Raw genomic sequence first — 18,743 nt, forward strand, 5'->3', positions numbered from 1 at the left:
ATGACTAGAAATCTGCTTAGAGAAGTTCAAATATTCTCCCGGTGTCATGTAAACAAATAAAAGACTGTAGTTTGCTTGTTCTATTTGCATAAAATAATAATTCTCAGCAGTATCAATACATTTCACATGCCACTGATTAAATCTTGAATATTCATGCATGCATTAAAAAGCCTTCTGTTGCTTTGGTGGAACCTAATATGAAATGTGTTCCAGCTTTCCTTTAGGGAGAAGAATATTTTAATTGAAAATTAAATCAAAGCTGTTGCTTATCAATAAGAACAATCAAGAAGAGAAAGATGGGAGATTGCCTTGCAAATAGTAGGAGAGGCCCAATGAAATATTAATGTTCTGTGGGCCTGGGGCCCAGAGGGACTAATATTCAAGCAGTAATGAGTGTATCTAGGCCTCAAGCATCCACTGTATGTACCAGTATCATTGTTTGGGTAATGAGACCACAGGATTCCAGAATGACAGGCAGAGTTGAGGAAAATGGAGCAGGATTGCCCACCAAGGAGCCCAGCATAATAATGAACAGCCATCTGGAAACTTTGGCTTTGATACTAGGCAAGTTCTGCCCTAGGTAGGTAAAAAGTGGGAAAAAAACTTTGCTTTCATTGCATGCCTGGTTTAGAATAAAGTCCTTACTAGCCTTTTGAAGTAGAATCACAAAAATCTAGAACATCTGTAGATACAAGTTTCTCAACCTTGGCACTATTGACATTTTAGGGTTGGATAATTCCTTGTTTTCCAGGCTACAAATTCTTGGGCCCTCCCTCAGACCTACTGAACTATAAACTGGGTATGGGGTCACCCTCCATGTGAGTCTGAGGTTGGCTAAAGTTAAAGAAGCAATAATCTAAGTCAACTCTCTCATTTTACATCTGAAGAAAAAGAGGTTGGTTAAGTATTTACTCAAGCTGGTTAGCAGCCAAAGCCACACATCATTTTCTACATCTACAGAGTTTACTAAATGGTGCCTTGAAGGAAGCAGTTGATATCCTGCAAGCATATTTTATTCCAACACCATGACACATGAAACATTTTGTTGCACAGCAAACATTCCAGGACTGGCTGAATATGTTTCTCAAATTTGGTCTTTCCTAGATTCCCAGGTTTTCTAGGCTTTCATGCAGACTCCTTTACTTTTGTTGACATGATTTTTCTAAAGATTATTATTTTTTTACCTATTTTTAAAGTCTTTGCCTACTTCCTTTTTCTTTTCTGCCTTCATCCCTACGATAGCCAGACTTACAACCTTGATGTGTAGTCTTCCAAATCTTCTTTTGTTGTATAATCACATACACATATTCACATACATATATACACATCATATAGTTATTATATCTAATATCTAGCACATAGAACCAAGTATTTAGAACAGAACCTGAGACATTATAGATGCTCAATAAATATTTATTGAATGGTTTGCTTTATAAAAATGGGATGATTTTTTTTTTTTTGAGAGGGAGAGCGAACATGCAAGTTGGATGGGGGAGGGGCAGAAGGAGAGGGAGAGTAAAAATCTTATGCAGGCTCCTCGCCTAGCATGGAGCTGAACTCGGGGCTCAATCTCATGACCTGAGCCAAAACTAAGAGTTGACGCTTAATTGACTAAGCCACCTAGGTGCCCCAAAATGGGATAATTATTTTTAAAATGGGATAATTATATAAATGATAACATATAACAATGTATATATGTACTGTACCTGGCTCAATGCCTTTAAGTAATATCTTCATTAGATTTAATTAGTTCTTATGAATGGTTGCATAATATCTCACCACTGTGAGAGTAATATCAGTTTATTTAACTGTATCTCTAATTGATAGTCAAGATGATTTTTTTTCGCCATCATAAATAAATAATAGCTAACACTTACTGGGTATGTACCACATGTGAAGCTTTTTTTTTTTTTTTTTTAAGCATTTTCCATGTGTAGAGTCACAGAGTTAAGATTATTTTTCCTGTTATAGGAAACCGAACAGGGATGGGTGAGAAACTTGGCAACAGACTAGTGGGTGTGGCTCCATAGTTCCTTTCAGGGAACTACTTCTACTTAGGCAGTAATTGACACAGTTATACATACATTCAATGGAATAGTGCTTTACTCCTAGTTGACAGTTTTCCAGGAGTGGAATTACTGTGGAAGAATATGTCCATATTTTATATTGATAAGATTGTTTTGCAAAAAGGCAGTGACAGTTTGCATTTTCACCAGCAGTGTATAAGAGTACACTTTCTTCCATCAGGTTATCATTTAAAAATATATGTATTCATTATTTCTTTTTCCCAGTCTAGTGAGTGAGAAGTGATATTTCACTGTTATGTTTACATGTTTTTCATACAGTAGTGAAGTTAAGCATCAGATGCTTATCAGATATTTGGATTAACTCTACTACTACAAATCCAAAGACTGCAGCGTAGGCCTGCTGGAGATCCACTGAGGAACTAATACCCTCAACTTCAAAAGCTATGAGGCTGAAAACTCAGTCCTTCTTCCAATACATTTGTAACAACTAATCCTTTTAGTAGCCTTTCTGAAGCTGCTAATGATCAGACTGCCTGTACTTGATGCCCTGCTCACCACTTACTAGTGACTGAGTGCCTTAAAATAACAGTAATAAAAACCTGCTTCATAGGATTCCTGGGAACACTGAAGGAATTGATTCTCAATTTATAACTTTCCCCACTAGTTATTTGGTCTGTTATAGGGATTTGTCATTGATTCTTTTTTAAATATATTTTTTTTAAAGTAATCTCTACATGCAACCTGGGCTTGAACTCACGACACCAAGATCAAGAGTCACATGCTCTACTGACTGAGCCAGCCAGGTGCCCCAGGATTTGTTGTTGCTTTTTGAGTAAATTCCAACAATATAGGGATGAGATCATGGCCTGCTGTTTATAAGACATACCTCTTTTTTTTGTTTTAAGATTTTATTTTTTTATTTTAAGAGAGAGTGTGTGTGAGCAGGGGAAGAGCAGAGTGACAAGCAGACCTGGCGCTGAGTACAGTGCCTGACCTGAGACTTTATCTCAGGACCCATAACCTGAGCTGAAACCAAGAGTCAGACAGTTAACGGGCTGAACCAACCAGGAGCCCCAGAGCGGGGGTGCCTTGGGGCCTTCTGTACCTAATTAAGTCTGTTTTATATATGTACCTTATGTACAACTAAGTTTTTATATAAGACACACAATGGTGGATTTCAAATAAACATTTCTAGTTTCACTAACTCAAGAAATAAAACGTATCAAAGACTTTACTTAAGTGTGCTGCAGAAAATTTTAGAGATAGCAAATAGATCAGTCATCAAAAGAAGTCTCATCTTTAGTGTGTCTAAACCCTTTCAGATTTTTTAGAAGTGTGAAAATTTGTAGTAGTGATGAACTTCACGTCTTGAGGTGTTTGGGAAATCTTAGGCGAGGTGAAACACCCCAGAAGTGTCAGTTATTATCCTTCTGGCTAGGAACGACTTTAGGAAATTACCGTCAGAAACAAAGACTTTTAAAACTTAATCTTACAAAAAATTATCAAGCTTAGAGAATTTTGTTTGTTTTAATGTTATTTTAAGAATTAGAAATGCGGGGCGCCTGGGTGGCTCAGTGGGTTAAAGCCTCTGCCTTTCGCTCAGGTCATGATCTCAGGGTCCTGGGATCGAGCCCCGCATCGGGCTCTCTGCTCAACGGGGAGCCTGCTTCCTCCTCTCTCTCTGCCTGCCTCTCTGCCTAGCTGTGATTTCTCTCTGTTAAATAAATAAAATATTAAAAAAAAAAGAATTAGAAATGCAAATAAACTGCCGACACAAAGTAGTCTCACAATAAATGGTAGCTCTGTCACTCCCTGCCGTGAACGATCATGTATTTAAGTCTTTAGACCTCGTATTTAGACCTAGCACTTACTTGACAGTCATATAAATATTACCAATGAATGAGTGAGTGACAATCAATATTAGACCGCTGCACTCTGTGGCCAAACCCTGGAGTTCGGGGTCCTAACATACCCGGACCGAGAGAAAAGTACGGTAAGACGGTCTCCAACTGGCCTATAGTCTTGGACTACAATTCCCAGCATGCAGCTAAACTCCGTGTTGCCGTGTATCCTGGGAAAGAAGTCTCCAGCTCTCCATTGGCTACGCAGGAGAAGCGCTTGTAGTTTGTGCAAATAACGCGGACTTTAGCGTACGAACGCACGGAGCTTGCGCAGATCTCGTCTAAATTATACGGAACTCGTTTTTAGTAGACAGATTTTCAGGACCAAAATCCGGTAGGATTTAAGAACAGTTCCACTTCCGGTGACACCGGAAGCAATTCGAAGATGGCGTCCTCCTCCTTCAACGGGCAAGCTATCGCGGACGGGAAAAATGAGTTTCGTAAGAAAAAGCCGAAGCCGGAGAACCGAGGTAAGTTTGAGCGAGAACTGAAACCCGATTTTTGGATATTGAGTTACAGTTGCTTTGTTTCGCTGGCGGGGTCTTGCAGTGCTGCCTGAGTGTTGTGAAGTTGAGTAACTATCATTACTGAGGATTGGAGATGATAGCCAGGCCTGCGGGACCGACTGGCAGGTATGGTGCCAGCCACGTGTTCCTAGCCTCTTTTGCTAGAGGTCTTTCATAGTAAAGATGCTGCAGAGTTTGTCTTATGTAAGAGGAAAAGGATTAAGAAATTATGGAGGGTGCCGCAGGACCTTACTCTCACGGCGGTGGCTGGAAGTCGTTGACAAAATGAGAGATGGAACGGGGTAGGAATAGGTCGTTATACATATGAGTGAGCGTTGATAATAAAGGAGTGAGACAGATAAGGAGAAAGAGCTATCAGGCGTGTTCTTAACGCTAGTTTGTCCGTTAGTGAAATTTTGGAATATTTATCATTATTCCTTTAAGTCAAGCGGCTAATATATTAGACGACACGACTCACACTCTAATTTTAGACTGCCTTACGTTTAAATTGCCGTCTTTGTAGTGTGGTTTTATACATTTTCTTCAGTATGAACGACAGGAAGAGAGGATAAAGAAATAACCCAAGACCCGAGTAGTCTTATTGGAAGTGTTAAAAACTTTGGGAAGTATTAAAGGAGTTGGGGAAGTATTAAAGGAGTTCTGTTATTTTTAATTGTGTAACATAGCAGAGTACAGTATATGTACAGCTCGAAGAATAAACCCTGCATGTGAGAAAGGAGCACTCATACCATTACGCAGAAAAAACCTTCCCATACTTCAGACCCTCCTAGGAGCACCTCTCAGATCATAGTCTTTTCCTTTACAATACATGAGGTAACCACCCTTAATCGTTTTGATCTTCTGTTCTCTGCATCATCTTTACTACCAATGCACAAAGTGGTTTGATTTTGTCAGTTTTTTAATTTTAATTGTATATGAATGTAAGAGGGTTGTAGACATCGTTCTTGCTTCTTAGGCTAACCTTTTTTTTTTCCCTTATTGAGTCAATGATACTTGTAGCTGTAGTTTATTCTTTTCATTTGATATTGATGAGATTTCCTTTTATGAATGTACACTTATTTATATTCTCATTCTACTGTTGGTGGACATTTGGATTGCTACCGTTGTTTGCTGTTATAAACAGTGCTCCTATAAACATCTTTGTGTGTATCTCCTGGTTTGCATGTTAAGAGTTTTCTCCAGATTATGTAAATGGGATTAGATCCATGAAAGTTAGGGTATGTGCAGGTAATGCTAAATCTCTCCCAAAGGGATTGTGTCAGTTTATACTCCCACTAGGAGTGAATGAGAATTCTCATTGCTCTACATCCACACTAGCACTTGATAAAATCTGCATTTTGAATTTCTTTGATTTTAGTAGGTATGAAATGGTGTCTGGTTGGGGTTTTAATTGGAACTTTCTTTATTACTAACACATTAATGTTTTTTTGAGCTATTTGCACTTACTCTATTGTGAAACTCCTGCATATTTCTTTTGCTAGTTTTTTTTTTTAAATTTGTAGTTATTGAAGTGTTTAAATTGGTAGACTTGGTAAGATATGCATTTCAAGTAGTCACAGTTGTAGAATTGGAGGGTTTTTTGGGATTTGGGGAAGTAAGTGATGTATGAAGAGTAGCTAATTCTCTGGGATTTGAACCAGAATTAACATAGTAGATGTGAGTATAAGACAGAGAAGCAAGTTTACCCGTGGTGGATAACATGAACTACAAAGGCCCTTTTCTCGGATTTAGTGTGCATAAGAATTTCCTGATGAGATTATTAAAACACAGATTCTTGGGGCTCATCCCAGAGATTCAGATTTGATAGGTCTGAGTTGGAGCCCAAGAATTGCATTTCTGCCTAATTCTTACTTTATGCTGATTGGTGCAGGCCTCTGGGTCATATCTTTGAGGAGTACTGAATTAAAGCTTAGCTGTTAGATTTAATCTAAAATCTGGGACCAGGAGTTTTATTTTATTTTATTATTTTTTAAAGATTTTATTTATTTATTTGACAGAGATCACAAGTAGGCAGAGAGGCAGGCAGAGAGAGAGAGGAGGAAGCAGGCTGTCCGCAGAGCAGAGAACCCGATGCGGGGCTCGATCCCAGAACCCTGGGATCATGACCTGAGCCGAAGGCAGAGGCTTTAACCCACTGAGCCACCCAGGTGCCCCTGGACCAGGAGTTTTAATAAGTGATGTGGGAGATCAGTTTATGACCTTAGGAGACATTTTGTTTCATTGAAAGACCTAGACTGAATCACCTTTGTTTCCCCTTAGACAAGTCAGTAATCTTTTTGGACTGAATGTCTTTTATAAAGTGGGGAAAATAATACTGGTTCTTCCTACTACCTTTCACAGTTGTCATGATGAAGGTGTATACAGAAATAAGGCATATGAAAACTTTTTGGAAAATCTGAAACTATACCAGTGATTGGTAACTGAAAATATACACCAGAATATCAGTTTTTAAGCTTTATGTGTATGTGTGTGCACACAAACACAAATGTATATGCATACACACACACACGGGCTACAATTCAGTGAAGTCCAAAATGTTATGTTGAAAATACTCATGTAAACAAAGTGGTGTTTGGATCTTTAATTCTAATAGTGTAGTGCAATAGAAGTTTTTGGAGTATCCTACTGTCTGTCAGGCATATGCTAATTACTCTGAATCCAAGGAGGGTTCCTGCCCTTAAGGAACTTTGTTTTAGGAGTATATACTCCTAGAAGTATATACAGTTAATTTTAATACAGTGTGTTGGTAATAATGACAGAGGCATGTTCTTTGTTGAATAATCTAAAGAGCATGGGAATTGGAACTACAAGGAGAGTTTTGGAAAGCACTTAAATGTATGCATATAAGTGTTCAAAAAAGTGTCTGAAAGAAGGGTAAAATCTTACTTGCAAGTTTCTTCCCCTCTTTAGATGAATCAGAACTCCTCACTGTTCCTGATGGTTGGAAGGAACCAGCTTTTTCCAAAGAGGACAATCCCAGAGGACTCTTGGAGGAGAGCAGTTTTGCAACTTTGTTCCCAAAATATAGGGAAGCTTACTTGAAAGAGTGCTGGCCATTGGTACAGAAAGCCTTGAATGAACATGTATGCACATTTTATATATTTCTTTGAGATTTTGCTCTTATATCTTTACTTTTAAATAAATATGCTGATTTTTTAAAAGTATTAGCATAACTGGCTAATTTGGTTCCTTTGTTTTTTGTTTTTAAGAAAAATCTAATTTAGAGAGAGCACAGGAGTTGCCATGCACATGTGTGATTGGGGGGAGGGCAGAGGGAGAGGGAGGGAGTGAATCCCAAGCGGACTCTGCGCTGAACTTCAAGCGCTGTATGGCACTCTACTCACAACCCTGAGATCATGACCTGAGTCAAAATCAGGAGCTGGATGCTTAATCCACGAGCCACCCAAATGCCCCTGGTTCCCTCGGTATTTTAAACAGCCAGATATAAGCTTTATTCTTTTTTTTTTTAAGCTTTTATTTATTTATTTATTTGACAGAATAAGCACAGGTGGCTGGGGGGAGGGCAGGAGGGGGCAGCAAGAAGGAAACGGAGAAGCTGGCTCCCCACTGAGCAGGGGGTGGGATGTGGGGCTTGATCCCAGAACCCTGGGATCATGACCTGAGCCAAAGGCAGACACTTAACCCACTGAGCCACCCAGGCGCCCCCCTGGAGTTTATTTGTATATTCCACTTATTTTTAATTTTGTGAGTAATAGATAACTTTGAAAAATTCACATACTTTTAGAATTTTAGGGGTCTCATGGGCTTTCTGAAACTCACCTGTGAACTCCAGGCTTCAGGATGCCTATTCTATTCTGTACTGTGATACTTGCCATGTTTCTGTATAATTTGAGTTGAAGCATGTTCCTGGATGATTTCTTAATTTTCATTATTTTTTTTTAAAGATTTTATTTATTTGACAGAGAGAGACGCAGTGAGAGAGGGAACACAAGCAGGTGGAGTGGGAGAGGGAGAAGCAGGTTACCCGCTGAGCAGAGAGCCCGATGTGGGGCTCCATCCCAGGGTCCTGGGATCATGAACTGAGCCGAAGGCAGATGCTTAACACTGAGCCACCCAGGAGCCCTCTTAATTTTCATTTTAAATGGAAGATGGGGATGTGGCCAACTTTCCCCTGTATGTTGCTGCTGCCATTTTCCCTAGACGACATTTGTTTTTGTTTTTCAAACTGTGGATAGAACCTTGTTAGTGGAGGAGGAAGTCCATTTAGTGGATATAATAAGCCTTTAAAAGAAATAATGTGCCCAAAAAATAAATAAGTAAAAAGAAATAATATATCATATATTGTAAGGATAAGTTTCATTTTTATGAAACTTTTGATTCATTTATATGTGTGTATGTAGGCACTGTGCACACACTAGTAGTGATATAAAGTGTATTCCTCAGCTATGTGACTACTCTGCAGTTGTTTGTGCCTGTTAGGTATTAGGGTGGTTCAGCAAACCACAAGCTGTTTTACCTATGTATTTTTAAACTGGACTCTTGTAAACTCATAGAGATCCATCCTTATGTTGAATTGTTCATTACTCACTAAATTGAAATACTCTTCAGAGTATGCTTTCAGTCAGAAAATGACATTTTAATTTGCTTTGTTGAAATCTGGTTCTTCCTATTAAGAGTTAATATGTAACTTTCCAATTATTGCTTCTTTCTGAACCTGTGAGAATTTGTTTTTCCTTTGTATTTAGCTAATACCAATGAGAAGAAAGTTTGAAAAAGAAAGTCCATTCTCACCCTAAGGAGCAGATGGCAGATCAGAGCTGTGTCCTGTGTAGGGGAACTATATGTAGCTTTACATTTTTACCCTAGGTCTTAACTGTGGCCTTATTTCTGTTGATAGAGATTTTTTAAACTAGAAATAATCTTTATTCCAATAAGTACAAAGTATTCTAAAGCCAAGCAAGTATAAATGGTTTCAGTTGCCTGTGTTTCTTAGATTCTTCAAAGTATGAAAGTAATCAAGTGTTCATTATTTATATCAACTACTCAGCTTCTTCAAGGAGGAAGTTGATAGAATTACAGCTTAATTTACCGTAATTAATAGTTTGATTAGGTGAAGCTCTATAATTATGTAAAATTGAATTGATTTTTAGACAGTTATGTATTTGCTCTTTCCTTTTCGCAGCATATTAATGCAACCCTGGACCTGATAGAGGGCAGTATGACTGTGTGTACAACAAAGAAGACTTTTGATCCATATATCATCATTAGGGCCAGAGACCTAATAAAACTTTTAGCAAGGAGTGTTTCATTTGAACAGGTAAATTTAGAATTAGAAAAACTTTGCTTTATTTGCATCATTAGAGATAACATATATAACATTGCATCCCTCCTTACAGTTTTCGTTTTTTGGCTTTGATTTCATTAGCCTGGGCCTTGAAAATAAATATTTGTAGAGCATATTAATGGAATATTTTCTTCATTTTTCCAAAAGGCAGTACGAATTCTTCAGGATGATGTTGCTTGTGACATCATTAAAATAGGTTCTTTAGTGAGAAATAAAGAAAGATTTGTAAAAAGAAGACAACGCCTCATTGGTCCCAAAGGATCTACCTTGAAGGTACTTTATATCAGAGGAAATTTAGTTTTTCATTTAGTTTTTCAGTGTACTGAATTCCAACTTACTCTTTTGACACAGGCTTTGGAACTCTTAACAAACTGTTATATTATGGTTCAGGGAAACACGGTTTCAGTCATTGGACCTTTTAGTGGCTTAAAAGAGGTGAGAACTATTTACTGTCTTCCATTAATTTTCAGCAGAGAACAAATTAAGTAATTTGGTTATAATAGTTTATTGGATAATACACTGTTTTAACAATTACTGTTTTTTAGAATGTGCTTTGTTTGATTTCCCATTGGTAAAAACTTTGTGCTTTTATTTGAGGGAATCGTCACTCCTAGATCCTAACATATTATGGGCATATTTATGCTTTTATTTGAGGTGCTTTTATTTGAGGGAATATTTGTGCTTTTATTTGAGGGAATTGTCACTCCTAGATCCTAACATATTATGGGCAACCTTTGGCAACTGAAGAGGTATCCATTTCCAAATTAGAAGGTCTGCACATCATCCTTCTTTCCACTACAAATTTTAAATAGTTATTTAAGATTTTAGTCTGTAGTACATGTGGGAAATATGTAGTTACATGTGCCCAAGTGATGAGAGTATTAAATGGTGATAATTGTTATTTGCAGTAACCTATATAAACCAGTAGAGGTCAGATTCTGAAAACTTCTTTCGTTTAAAATAGGTTTTTTTTGTCTGAATTTTATTAGAATGTTTATTTAATGTATTGATGAGCTTTTTTCTAACTGTGAGATATAATGTTATGAGAAAATCTGTGTAACAGTTTCTGTTAACTGCTTTGGTTGTCTGGATCTGGCTGCGAGGTCTTGTTTCCCTTCCAGGACCTATAGTAGCAGTTCTCTTGGACCTCTTTCTCATAAGTTATCTGCCCTTTCCTCATGTGGCAATAATAACATATATATTGAATACCCTACGGTTTTGTAAAGTCTAAATATATTATCTTATTTAATTTTCACAGGAGAGCCTTGAGGTAGTTTTATTTCCATACTACAAATGAGAAAGCTGGAACAGGACATTAGGTGACTTTCCCTTATCAAGTGGCATTCCATTATTTGAGCACATATTTTCTGACCGTAAATCTAGCTGCCTTCTCCCTAAATTCCACACTTCCAAAACATTTTTATTTTAGTTCTCTATGTTACATTTTAGCAGTAAAGTTGAGAAACTTCATTGTGTCCAAGAGAGGTTGACTATTAATGAAGGATCTAAAAGTCACTCAGAGCAATTGAAGTAGTTAACTACTATATTCAGTTGGGTAGTCATTGCCTGGTTCGTATATTAATCCCCTTCCATTTAGTTCATTTAAATCTTTGTAGGTGACTAATTCATTTTTCTTTGCAAATTTCAGGTTCGAAAAGTAGTTCTAGATACTATGAAGAATATTCATCCAATTTATAACATTAAAGTGAGTTAATTTTATATTACTATAACAGTGGTTGTTGGACTTCTTTTAGCTACAGAAATATTTTCTTTCTTGAAATTAAGTCTTTTATGGAAGCCAAATGCACAAAACAGATAAAGCAGAAGTATTTAGGGTAAATTAGAGGTAGAGTTCAGTGGGCTGAATTCAGCCCACTGAACTCTACCCTAGTCCTGTAGTTACATCCTTGGAGATTTAAGTCTTTGTGGTGTGCAGTCTGAAAACTGTTGAAAGGGGATCTTATAATGTATGACATAGTTCTAATACAAGGGAAATAAGCTTCATAGAGTTGGTTGTAGAAGGTAATGATCGAGTTTTCTTGGATGATAGTCATATTACTTTATTTAAAGATGTGATCTTTCAGAATTGGGTTTTTTTCTATTAAATTGATCGAATATATCAGATTGTATTTAAACTTTTTTAAAATTTAATGCTCAAATTATAAACTTTTTGAGAGAGATCTGTTATATCACTATGTACATAGCATTCATGATTACACTTAGAGATGTAATCATGCTGTAATGAGCTATTTTGTGAGGGGTATTTTTTAAGCAGTCCACTTAAATTTGATGAAGTTACAGAGTCACTCTTAGATTGGGGTGAAAGAATGGTTTTGGGTTGCCTTGGGACATTAAAAGTAAAGGGAGCTTGTCTTATATCTGATGTTTGGTTTGCATCCTTTGATGTTCCATTGTGTGAAAAACGCAAATGGAATGGGAGAAATGTGAGAATATTATTTTTATCTGATAGGAGAATGTGTGGTTTTTTTCTTTCCCTGTGATAAAGTACTACGAAAAACTTCCTGCTTTCAGGGAACATTGCTAATTAAGCTCTCCTGCTCCTATTAAGTTGAGTTTTAAAAGTTTTAATGAACTAATGGGTGAAAAGCTGAATTAGTCTCATCTCAATTCTCATCTCAATTTATTTGAACAGTTCTGCATTTTTTTTTTAATTTATTTATTTTTATTTTGAGAGAGAGCGATTGTGTGTGCATGTGAGCAGGGGGAGGAGCAGAGGGGGAGGAAGAAGCAAACTCCCTGCTGAGCAGGGACATTCCCCCTTACCCCCAACTTGGGGCTCCATCCCATTCCCCCGTACCCCCAACCTGGGGCTCCATCCCAGAGTCCTGAGATCATGATCTGAGTTGAAGGCAGATACTTAACTGACTGAGCTCCCAGACACCCAGAAGTTTTGCATTTAATCTAAATTTCTGATGGTTTTCTGGTGCTTAGTTTGAGATTACTTTTTTTTTTTTAAAGATTTTATTTATTTGACAGACAGAGATCACAAGTAGGCAGAGAGACCAGCAGAGAGAGAGGGAAGCAGGCTCCCCGCTGAGCAGAGAGCCCGATGCGGGGCTCTATCCCAGGACCCTGAGATCATGACCTGAGCCGAAGGCAGAGGCTTAACCCACTGAGCCACCCAGGTGCCCGGAGACTGCTCCTGCTGAGGAGATTAAGAACTGAACTACTCAAGGTTTTTTTTTTTTTTTTTTTAAATATTTAATTTATTTATTTGACAGCACAAGTAAGGAGAGCAGTAGGCAGAGGGAGAAGCAAGCTCACTGCTGAGCAAGGAGCCCACTGTGGGGCTTGATCCCAGGACACTGAGATCACGACCTGAGCTGAAGGCAGATGCTTAACTGACTAAGCCAGCCAGGTGCCCCAAGAACTACTCGTTTTAACTGAATTATTTATAGGAACAATAATTATCTTAGTTTGACAAATATATGGCTTATAAAATTAAAAATTCTTACTTTGTTCATATATCTCCATGACTAAAGACCTTAATGATCAAACGAGAGTTGGCAAAAGATTCTGAATTAAGATCACAAAGTTGGGAAAGATTTTTGCCACAGTTCAAGCACAAGAATGTGAATAAACGCAAGGAACCAAAGAAAAAAACTGTCAAGAAAGAGTACACACCATTCCCACCACCACAACCAGAAAGTCAGGTCAGTATTAAATGTTGAATTTCTTTATATGAGGGGGAAACCATTTTAATCTGTTTTGTCGGAAACTTTATGAAGAGTAATTTAGGTAGACTGTGTGTGTGTGTGTATGTATACAGGTATGACATTTAACCAAAGTTAAATGTAAATAGGCTTATTTTGAGCTAAGTGTGTGGGCGTGGAGAGTGGGGGCTTCACAGTAGGAGTGTAAACTGTCTAGGTGGTTGCTGTCAGTTGTGCCCTTGTAGCCACAATACATGTCCTGTGGATAAAAAAGATTTAACATTTTAACCCTTAATGCTCTCACTCTGCTTTAGCATCTTTCCTGTGACTATGTGCCATGTGACTGCTCTAGTTTTGAAATCTTAAATTCTCACATCCATCCTTTTTCTAAATTACGATGCTCTTATTTTATTACCTGTTTTCTGGCTTCATTCTCCAACCGCCCCCCCCCCCCCATTTCCTTTTCTGTCTTGTCCATCACTGTTTTCTTTTATGCTGCCTTTTCCTTCTTTTCATACCTGCCCAGCAAAACTGTCAAACTTGATCAGTCCTAAAATTTGACTTCTTTCCCAGAATGTGGTAAACATAGCTGTAGAAAGTCTTATCTTTGGACTAAATCCACTATTTCATGTTTCCAACTTCAGATAATTCTGAGTCTTCTTAATTCTTTTTTTTTTTTTTTTTTAAGATTTTATTTATTTGATGGAGGGAGCACACAAGCAGGGGGAACAGCAGGCAGAGAGAGAAGCAAGCTCCCTGCTGAGCAGGGAGCCCAACATGGGGCTCATTCCCAGGACCCTGGGATCATGACCTGAGCAGAAGGCAGACCCTTAAGCCACTCAGCCACCCAGGCACCCCATCCTCTTAATTCTTAAAGTACCCTCTCACTCCCAGCAGATGACATTGCCTTTTATTTTACGGAAATATTTAAGACCACCAAGTGAGAATTCCTTCAACTTCCTTTTCTCTCACCTGTAATTTTTTTTTTTTCCCACCTGAACCAATTTTTTCTTTACTTGTTCTTTGAGTTCTATCTTTGCCTGTCTCCTGAGGGGTCTTACTTTATGATTCCCTCTCTTGGCTGTATCTTAAAGTCTTTCCTTTCTACTAATGCTTTGTTGTCAGCATGTAAACACATCCCTTTCAGTGTATTGTCTTCTCCACAGCCCTGTATTTGGATGAATTTTAGAGGTTTGATGAAAGGTCAGAGGGGAAAAAGAAATAATGGTGATAAAACAATGGAAATGTTTGTTCCTGAGGTCTGTTCTGTAAAGTGAAGCAAACAAAGGAACTGTTTGTTGGGGGAAAGTAGATTTTATTTACGCAGCTGTCATGTCATTTCATAACACTGGCTATACATCTTACGGCCTTGTCCTATAGTTAGGAATTATCATGTCTTTCTTCCCTATGACTACGTTTCCTTAAATAGTGATGTCTCAGTTGACTTACTCTGCCACTTAGTTGCTTCGTGACTGGCAATTTATTCAAACTATCCATGCCTCAGTTTCTCTATTCATAAAATGGAGATGATAAAAACATCTTTTTCAGAGGACTGTTAATGAGGATTAAATGATTAGTAATTGTAAAGAGCTTAGTAACTATTAAGAGTAACTGTTAAGAGTTTAACTGCCTTAGATACAATAGTGTGTTAATGTAAAGTAAGTCAGTTATGTATTGATGAATAAGCTGGTGCTTTCTCTAATTAGCTTTGAATTAGTCACCAAATCCTAACCATTCTTTTCATTTTGCATGCCATTACTTTATTTCAAGTATTTATCTTTTTTTTCTTCTGTACCTTTTAGATGCTGCTTTGGTTTCCTTATTTCTCTCAGAAACCTGCAGTCGTTTCTAAATCATAGCCCACCCTCTTTAAGTGGCATTCAGGTTTCTTCAAGCTTACCCCAGATAATCTTTCCAGTTTCCTCACACCTTTGCGAATCATTGATCTTCTGTCCCATCTAGAACCGCCTGCTGTGTATGTCATAAACACATCACCTTCTTTCCTACCTCCATGCTTTTTGCTTGTATTCTCTTCAGCTTAGAGCACATCTTCGTTTTATGTCAGTACCTTTATGAATTGACCATAGATTTTTGACCTCACTCTCTTTACCTCAAGGACATTGTGCCTTTCTCAGGGAATGACTTCTCATTTACCTTGTTTCTGATAAAATTGTAAATACTGATTTCAACAGATTGATAAAGAATTGGCTAGTGGTGAATATTTTCTGAAGGCAAGTCAAAAGAAGCGACAGAAAATGGAAGCCATAAAGGTAAGACTGTCTAGTTCACAACATTGATAGCACAATTCATAGAAACTTGAATTCCTACTTAACGATAAATTGTATTAATATATTTCTTATTAATAATCCAGGCTAAACAAGCAGAAGCTCTTAGTAAGAGACAAGAGGAAAGAAACAAAGCTTTTATTCCACCTAAAGAAAAACCAGTTGTGAAACCAAAGGAAGGTAAATGCTTGTTCTCCAATTATTGGTTTAATACTAAAGTCTGTTGCTGAAAAGTAAACCCGATAGGGAATTTGTCTGAATCTCTTTGAGTGTTAACTAAAGACATAACTGTATCTTTCATCAATTCTGTTGACATACCATTAATCACTAATCCTAGGGACGAGACCACTGAGGTGTTATATAACTTATTAGCAGCTAATGACTATTTAAGAGTGTCCTGGATTGACAGTCCTCTCCTGACCTCTGATTGTACTGGAGTAGGACTCTGTTGTGAAAGCTGTAAGCTAGAGCAGTGAATCTTCTGTGGATTTAAAAGTAACTAAAGCAGTGAGATCGCTGAGCTCTGTTGTCATGCCTCTCAGAAAGAGCTTATCAGAGGTTATGCTTTTCTTCTCTTATGTGATCTGTGGCTTAAAGTTTGATTCCTGTATTGTTATGATGGATTTCTGATCATCTTGGGCTAAAGGACACTATCAAAATAACAAGGTCTTAGGACCTATTCAAAAGATAGTGTGTGGCACCTGGGTGAGCTCAGCTGGTTAAGTGGCCAACTCTTGGTTTTGGCTCAGGTCATGATCTCAGGGTCCTGGGACTGAGCCCCATGGCAGGCTTTGTATTCAGCTAGGAGTTCTGTATTCAGCCAGGAGTCCACTAGAGGATTTTCTCTCTCCCTCTGCCTTTCCCTTCTCGTGTGCTCTAAGATTAAAAAAAAAGTTTTGTGTCTTTCCTTTTCTATTCCTAGCCTCATTTGATCCACCCTTTCCTCTTTTGCATTTTCTTTCCCACTAGTAACACTTGTACTCTTCCTGAAGTAATTTTCCGGAGTAGCCGGTGACACAGTGAGGGGAGGGAAGTCACTGGCATCATTGTACCTGACTTACTGGTTAAAACCAGATATAACATTGCTATTTTAATATATTAATTATATCAGTGTTAGTAGCTCTAAAAATATTCTATGTTTCAATGTAGATCATTGCTTATATAAAAATTTAAAATGTCATAAGCATTATAATTTCCAGTTTACTCAGCCTGTGAGTTTTACTTTGAAGGTCATTTAGTAGCCATTTTAATCTCTGTTTATAATGATTAAAAATGTAGCTATTTCATGATAGTACAAGCTTTACATCTCTATTCAAGTTGTTGGGAAGTTTGACGTTTTATCTTGGAATTCTCCTATGCTCTGAATACTGCTCTTTAAATTATGAGAAAAACCTACATTTTTTTCTCCTTTCTCTTTGTTGTTCAAAGTTTTGGCATTGATTCCATGGTTGGGTTCTGATAGGAGGATCTCCAAATACTCTCAGATCATTGTCTTTATTACCAAAACCTTCTTAAATAAAAGTACTACTAGTCATTCATTGAACTAATAATTAGAAAACTTTATTTTTAAGTTTTTTTTTTTTTTAAAGATTTTATTCATTTGAGTGAGGGAGCATGAACAGGGGGAGGGACGGGGGTAAGGGAGAAGCAGACTTGCTGCTGAGCAGGGAGCCCGATGTGGGGCTCGATCCCAGGACCCTGAGATCATGACCCAACCCAAAGGCAGACACCTAACTGATTGAGCCACCCAGGTGCCCCTATTTTTAAGTTTTTATGTGTGGTATTAGATGAAGTCGAGTTTGACCTAAAGCTTAATGACTAGTTAATTAAAATTAGGGAAGCTAGAAGGGCTACATGTTAATATTATTCATGCAATTTTAAGTTATTTTAATGGACGGAATGGAAAATTGGCATATTAATGAGTACTGTTAAGTTCTAAAATATGGATAAGCATATAAGCAAAACTAATCTCAAGTGCAATTTAAAGGGAAAAATTAAGTTTTAATATTGTTGAATTCAGTAATTAGTTTAAAAGCTAAACTATAATGCCATTTTCATGTGTACTTTGACTAATATATTTTTAAAGTACTTTATCATTTGTTTTCTCTTAAATGTCTAACTTTAGGCAATTGTTTTATATTTTAGGCAGGTGTTTTATATTTTACAACATGACCTTTCACCTGTACTCTGAAATTATTACACCAAATACATACTCTCTATGTTTTATATGGTAAAACCTAAAGAATTACATATATCATTTTTAATTTGTCTAGCTTCTACTGAAAATAAAATTGATGTGGCCGCCATCAAGGAAAAGGTTAAGAAAGCAAAGAATAAGAAACTGGGAGCTCTTTCAGCTGAAGAAGTTAAGCTTAAAATGGAAGCAGATGAAAAAAAAAAGAAGAAAAAAAAGTAACATTAAAAAACAACCCTGGATGAGAACTCTTTAAGCTATCTCCTTTTGTAAAGGATTTTGAGATACTAGGGCATTAGTAGCCTATGTGTGAGAAGGAATACTCTGATCACATTTTTCTGAGTTTGTGTCATTCTTCAAGACAGTGTTTATATAAATAAAAATATAAATATTCTTTATAAATATAAATTATTGTATTTTCTGTGTGTGTGTGTGTGTGTGTGTTTAAAGCTTTGTGCTAGAAAGTAGTATATATGTCCTTGTATATATTGCACCTAATCTGTTCTGGCATGTTTGGCCTAAGCATGACTTTGGTGTAATTTTTAGGTTGCTTTATATAAAGATTTTTGAGATGTGGCTATTGTAAATCCACCAAATCCAGTGCTTGATAACGCTGGTTAGTCTTTAAATAGAATCAGGTCCCACCATTTGGTTTTGAGTAAAATAAATGCAGACTTTGCAGTGCTCTCTCTAATGCTAACACGTAAATATTTAGGCTTATTTCTTTTTATAATCTCATTTTACATTATGTTTAAACAACCCATAAGCAAAAAAAGCAAGGCCTCTTAAATCCCTTAATTACTATTCTGAGTCTGGGAAAATGGTAAACC

At 37.2% G+C, this 18,743-nt stretch overlaps 1 protein-coding gene across 1 annotated transcript; it reads left to right on the forward strand.

Moving 5' to 3' along the window:
- Nucleotides 1–4,306: 4,306 nt before the first annotated feature.
- On the forward strand, nt 4,307–18,321 carry KRR1 (KRR1 small subunit processome component homolog). The gene is made up of 10 exons (XM_046012978.1): nt 4,307–4,398; nt 7,366–7,538; nt 9,599–9,733; nt 9,908–10,033; nt 10,112–10,195; nt 11,409–11,465; nt 13,264–13,434; nt 15,627–15,704; nt 15,806–15,899; nt 17,993–18,321. The coding sequence occupies exons 1-10, from the start codon at nt 4,314–4,316 to the stop codon at nt 18,133–18,135; spliced, it is 1,146 nt and encodes a 381-aa protein (XP_045868934.1). The 5' UTR covers nt 4,307–4,313; the 3' UTR covers nt 18,136–18,321.
- Nucleotides 18,322–18,743: the final 422 nt, after the last annotated feature.

This window comes from Meles meles, chromosome 7, assembly GCF_922984935.1.
Source record: "Meles meles chromosome 7, mMelMel3.1 paternal haplotype, whole genome shotgun sequence".
Lineage (NCBI taxonomy): Eukaryota > Metazoa > Chordata > Mammalia > Carnivora > Mustelidae > Meles > Meles meles.

Coding starts and splice junctions, on each gene's coding strand:
- KRR1 (XM_046012978.1), top strand. CDS start 4,314: ATGGCGTCCTCCTCCTTCAACGGGCAAGCTATCGCGGACGGGAAAAAT. Junction 7,539..9,598: donor AGAAAGCCTTGAATGAACAT/GTATGCACATTT, acceptor TCCTTTTCGCAG/CATATTAATGCAACCCTGGA. Junction 15,705..15,805: donor AGAAAATGGAAGCCATAAAG/GTAAGACTGTCT, acceptor TTAATAATCCAG/GCTAAACAAGCAGAAGCTCT.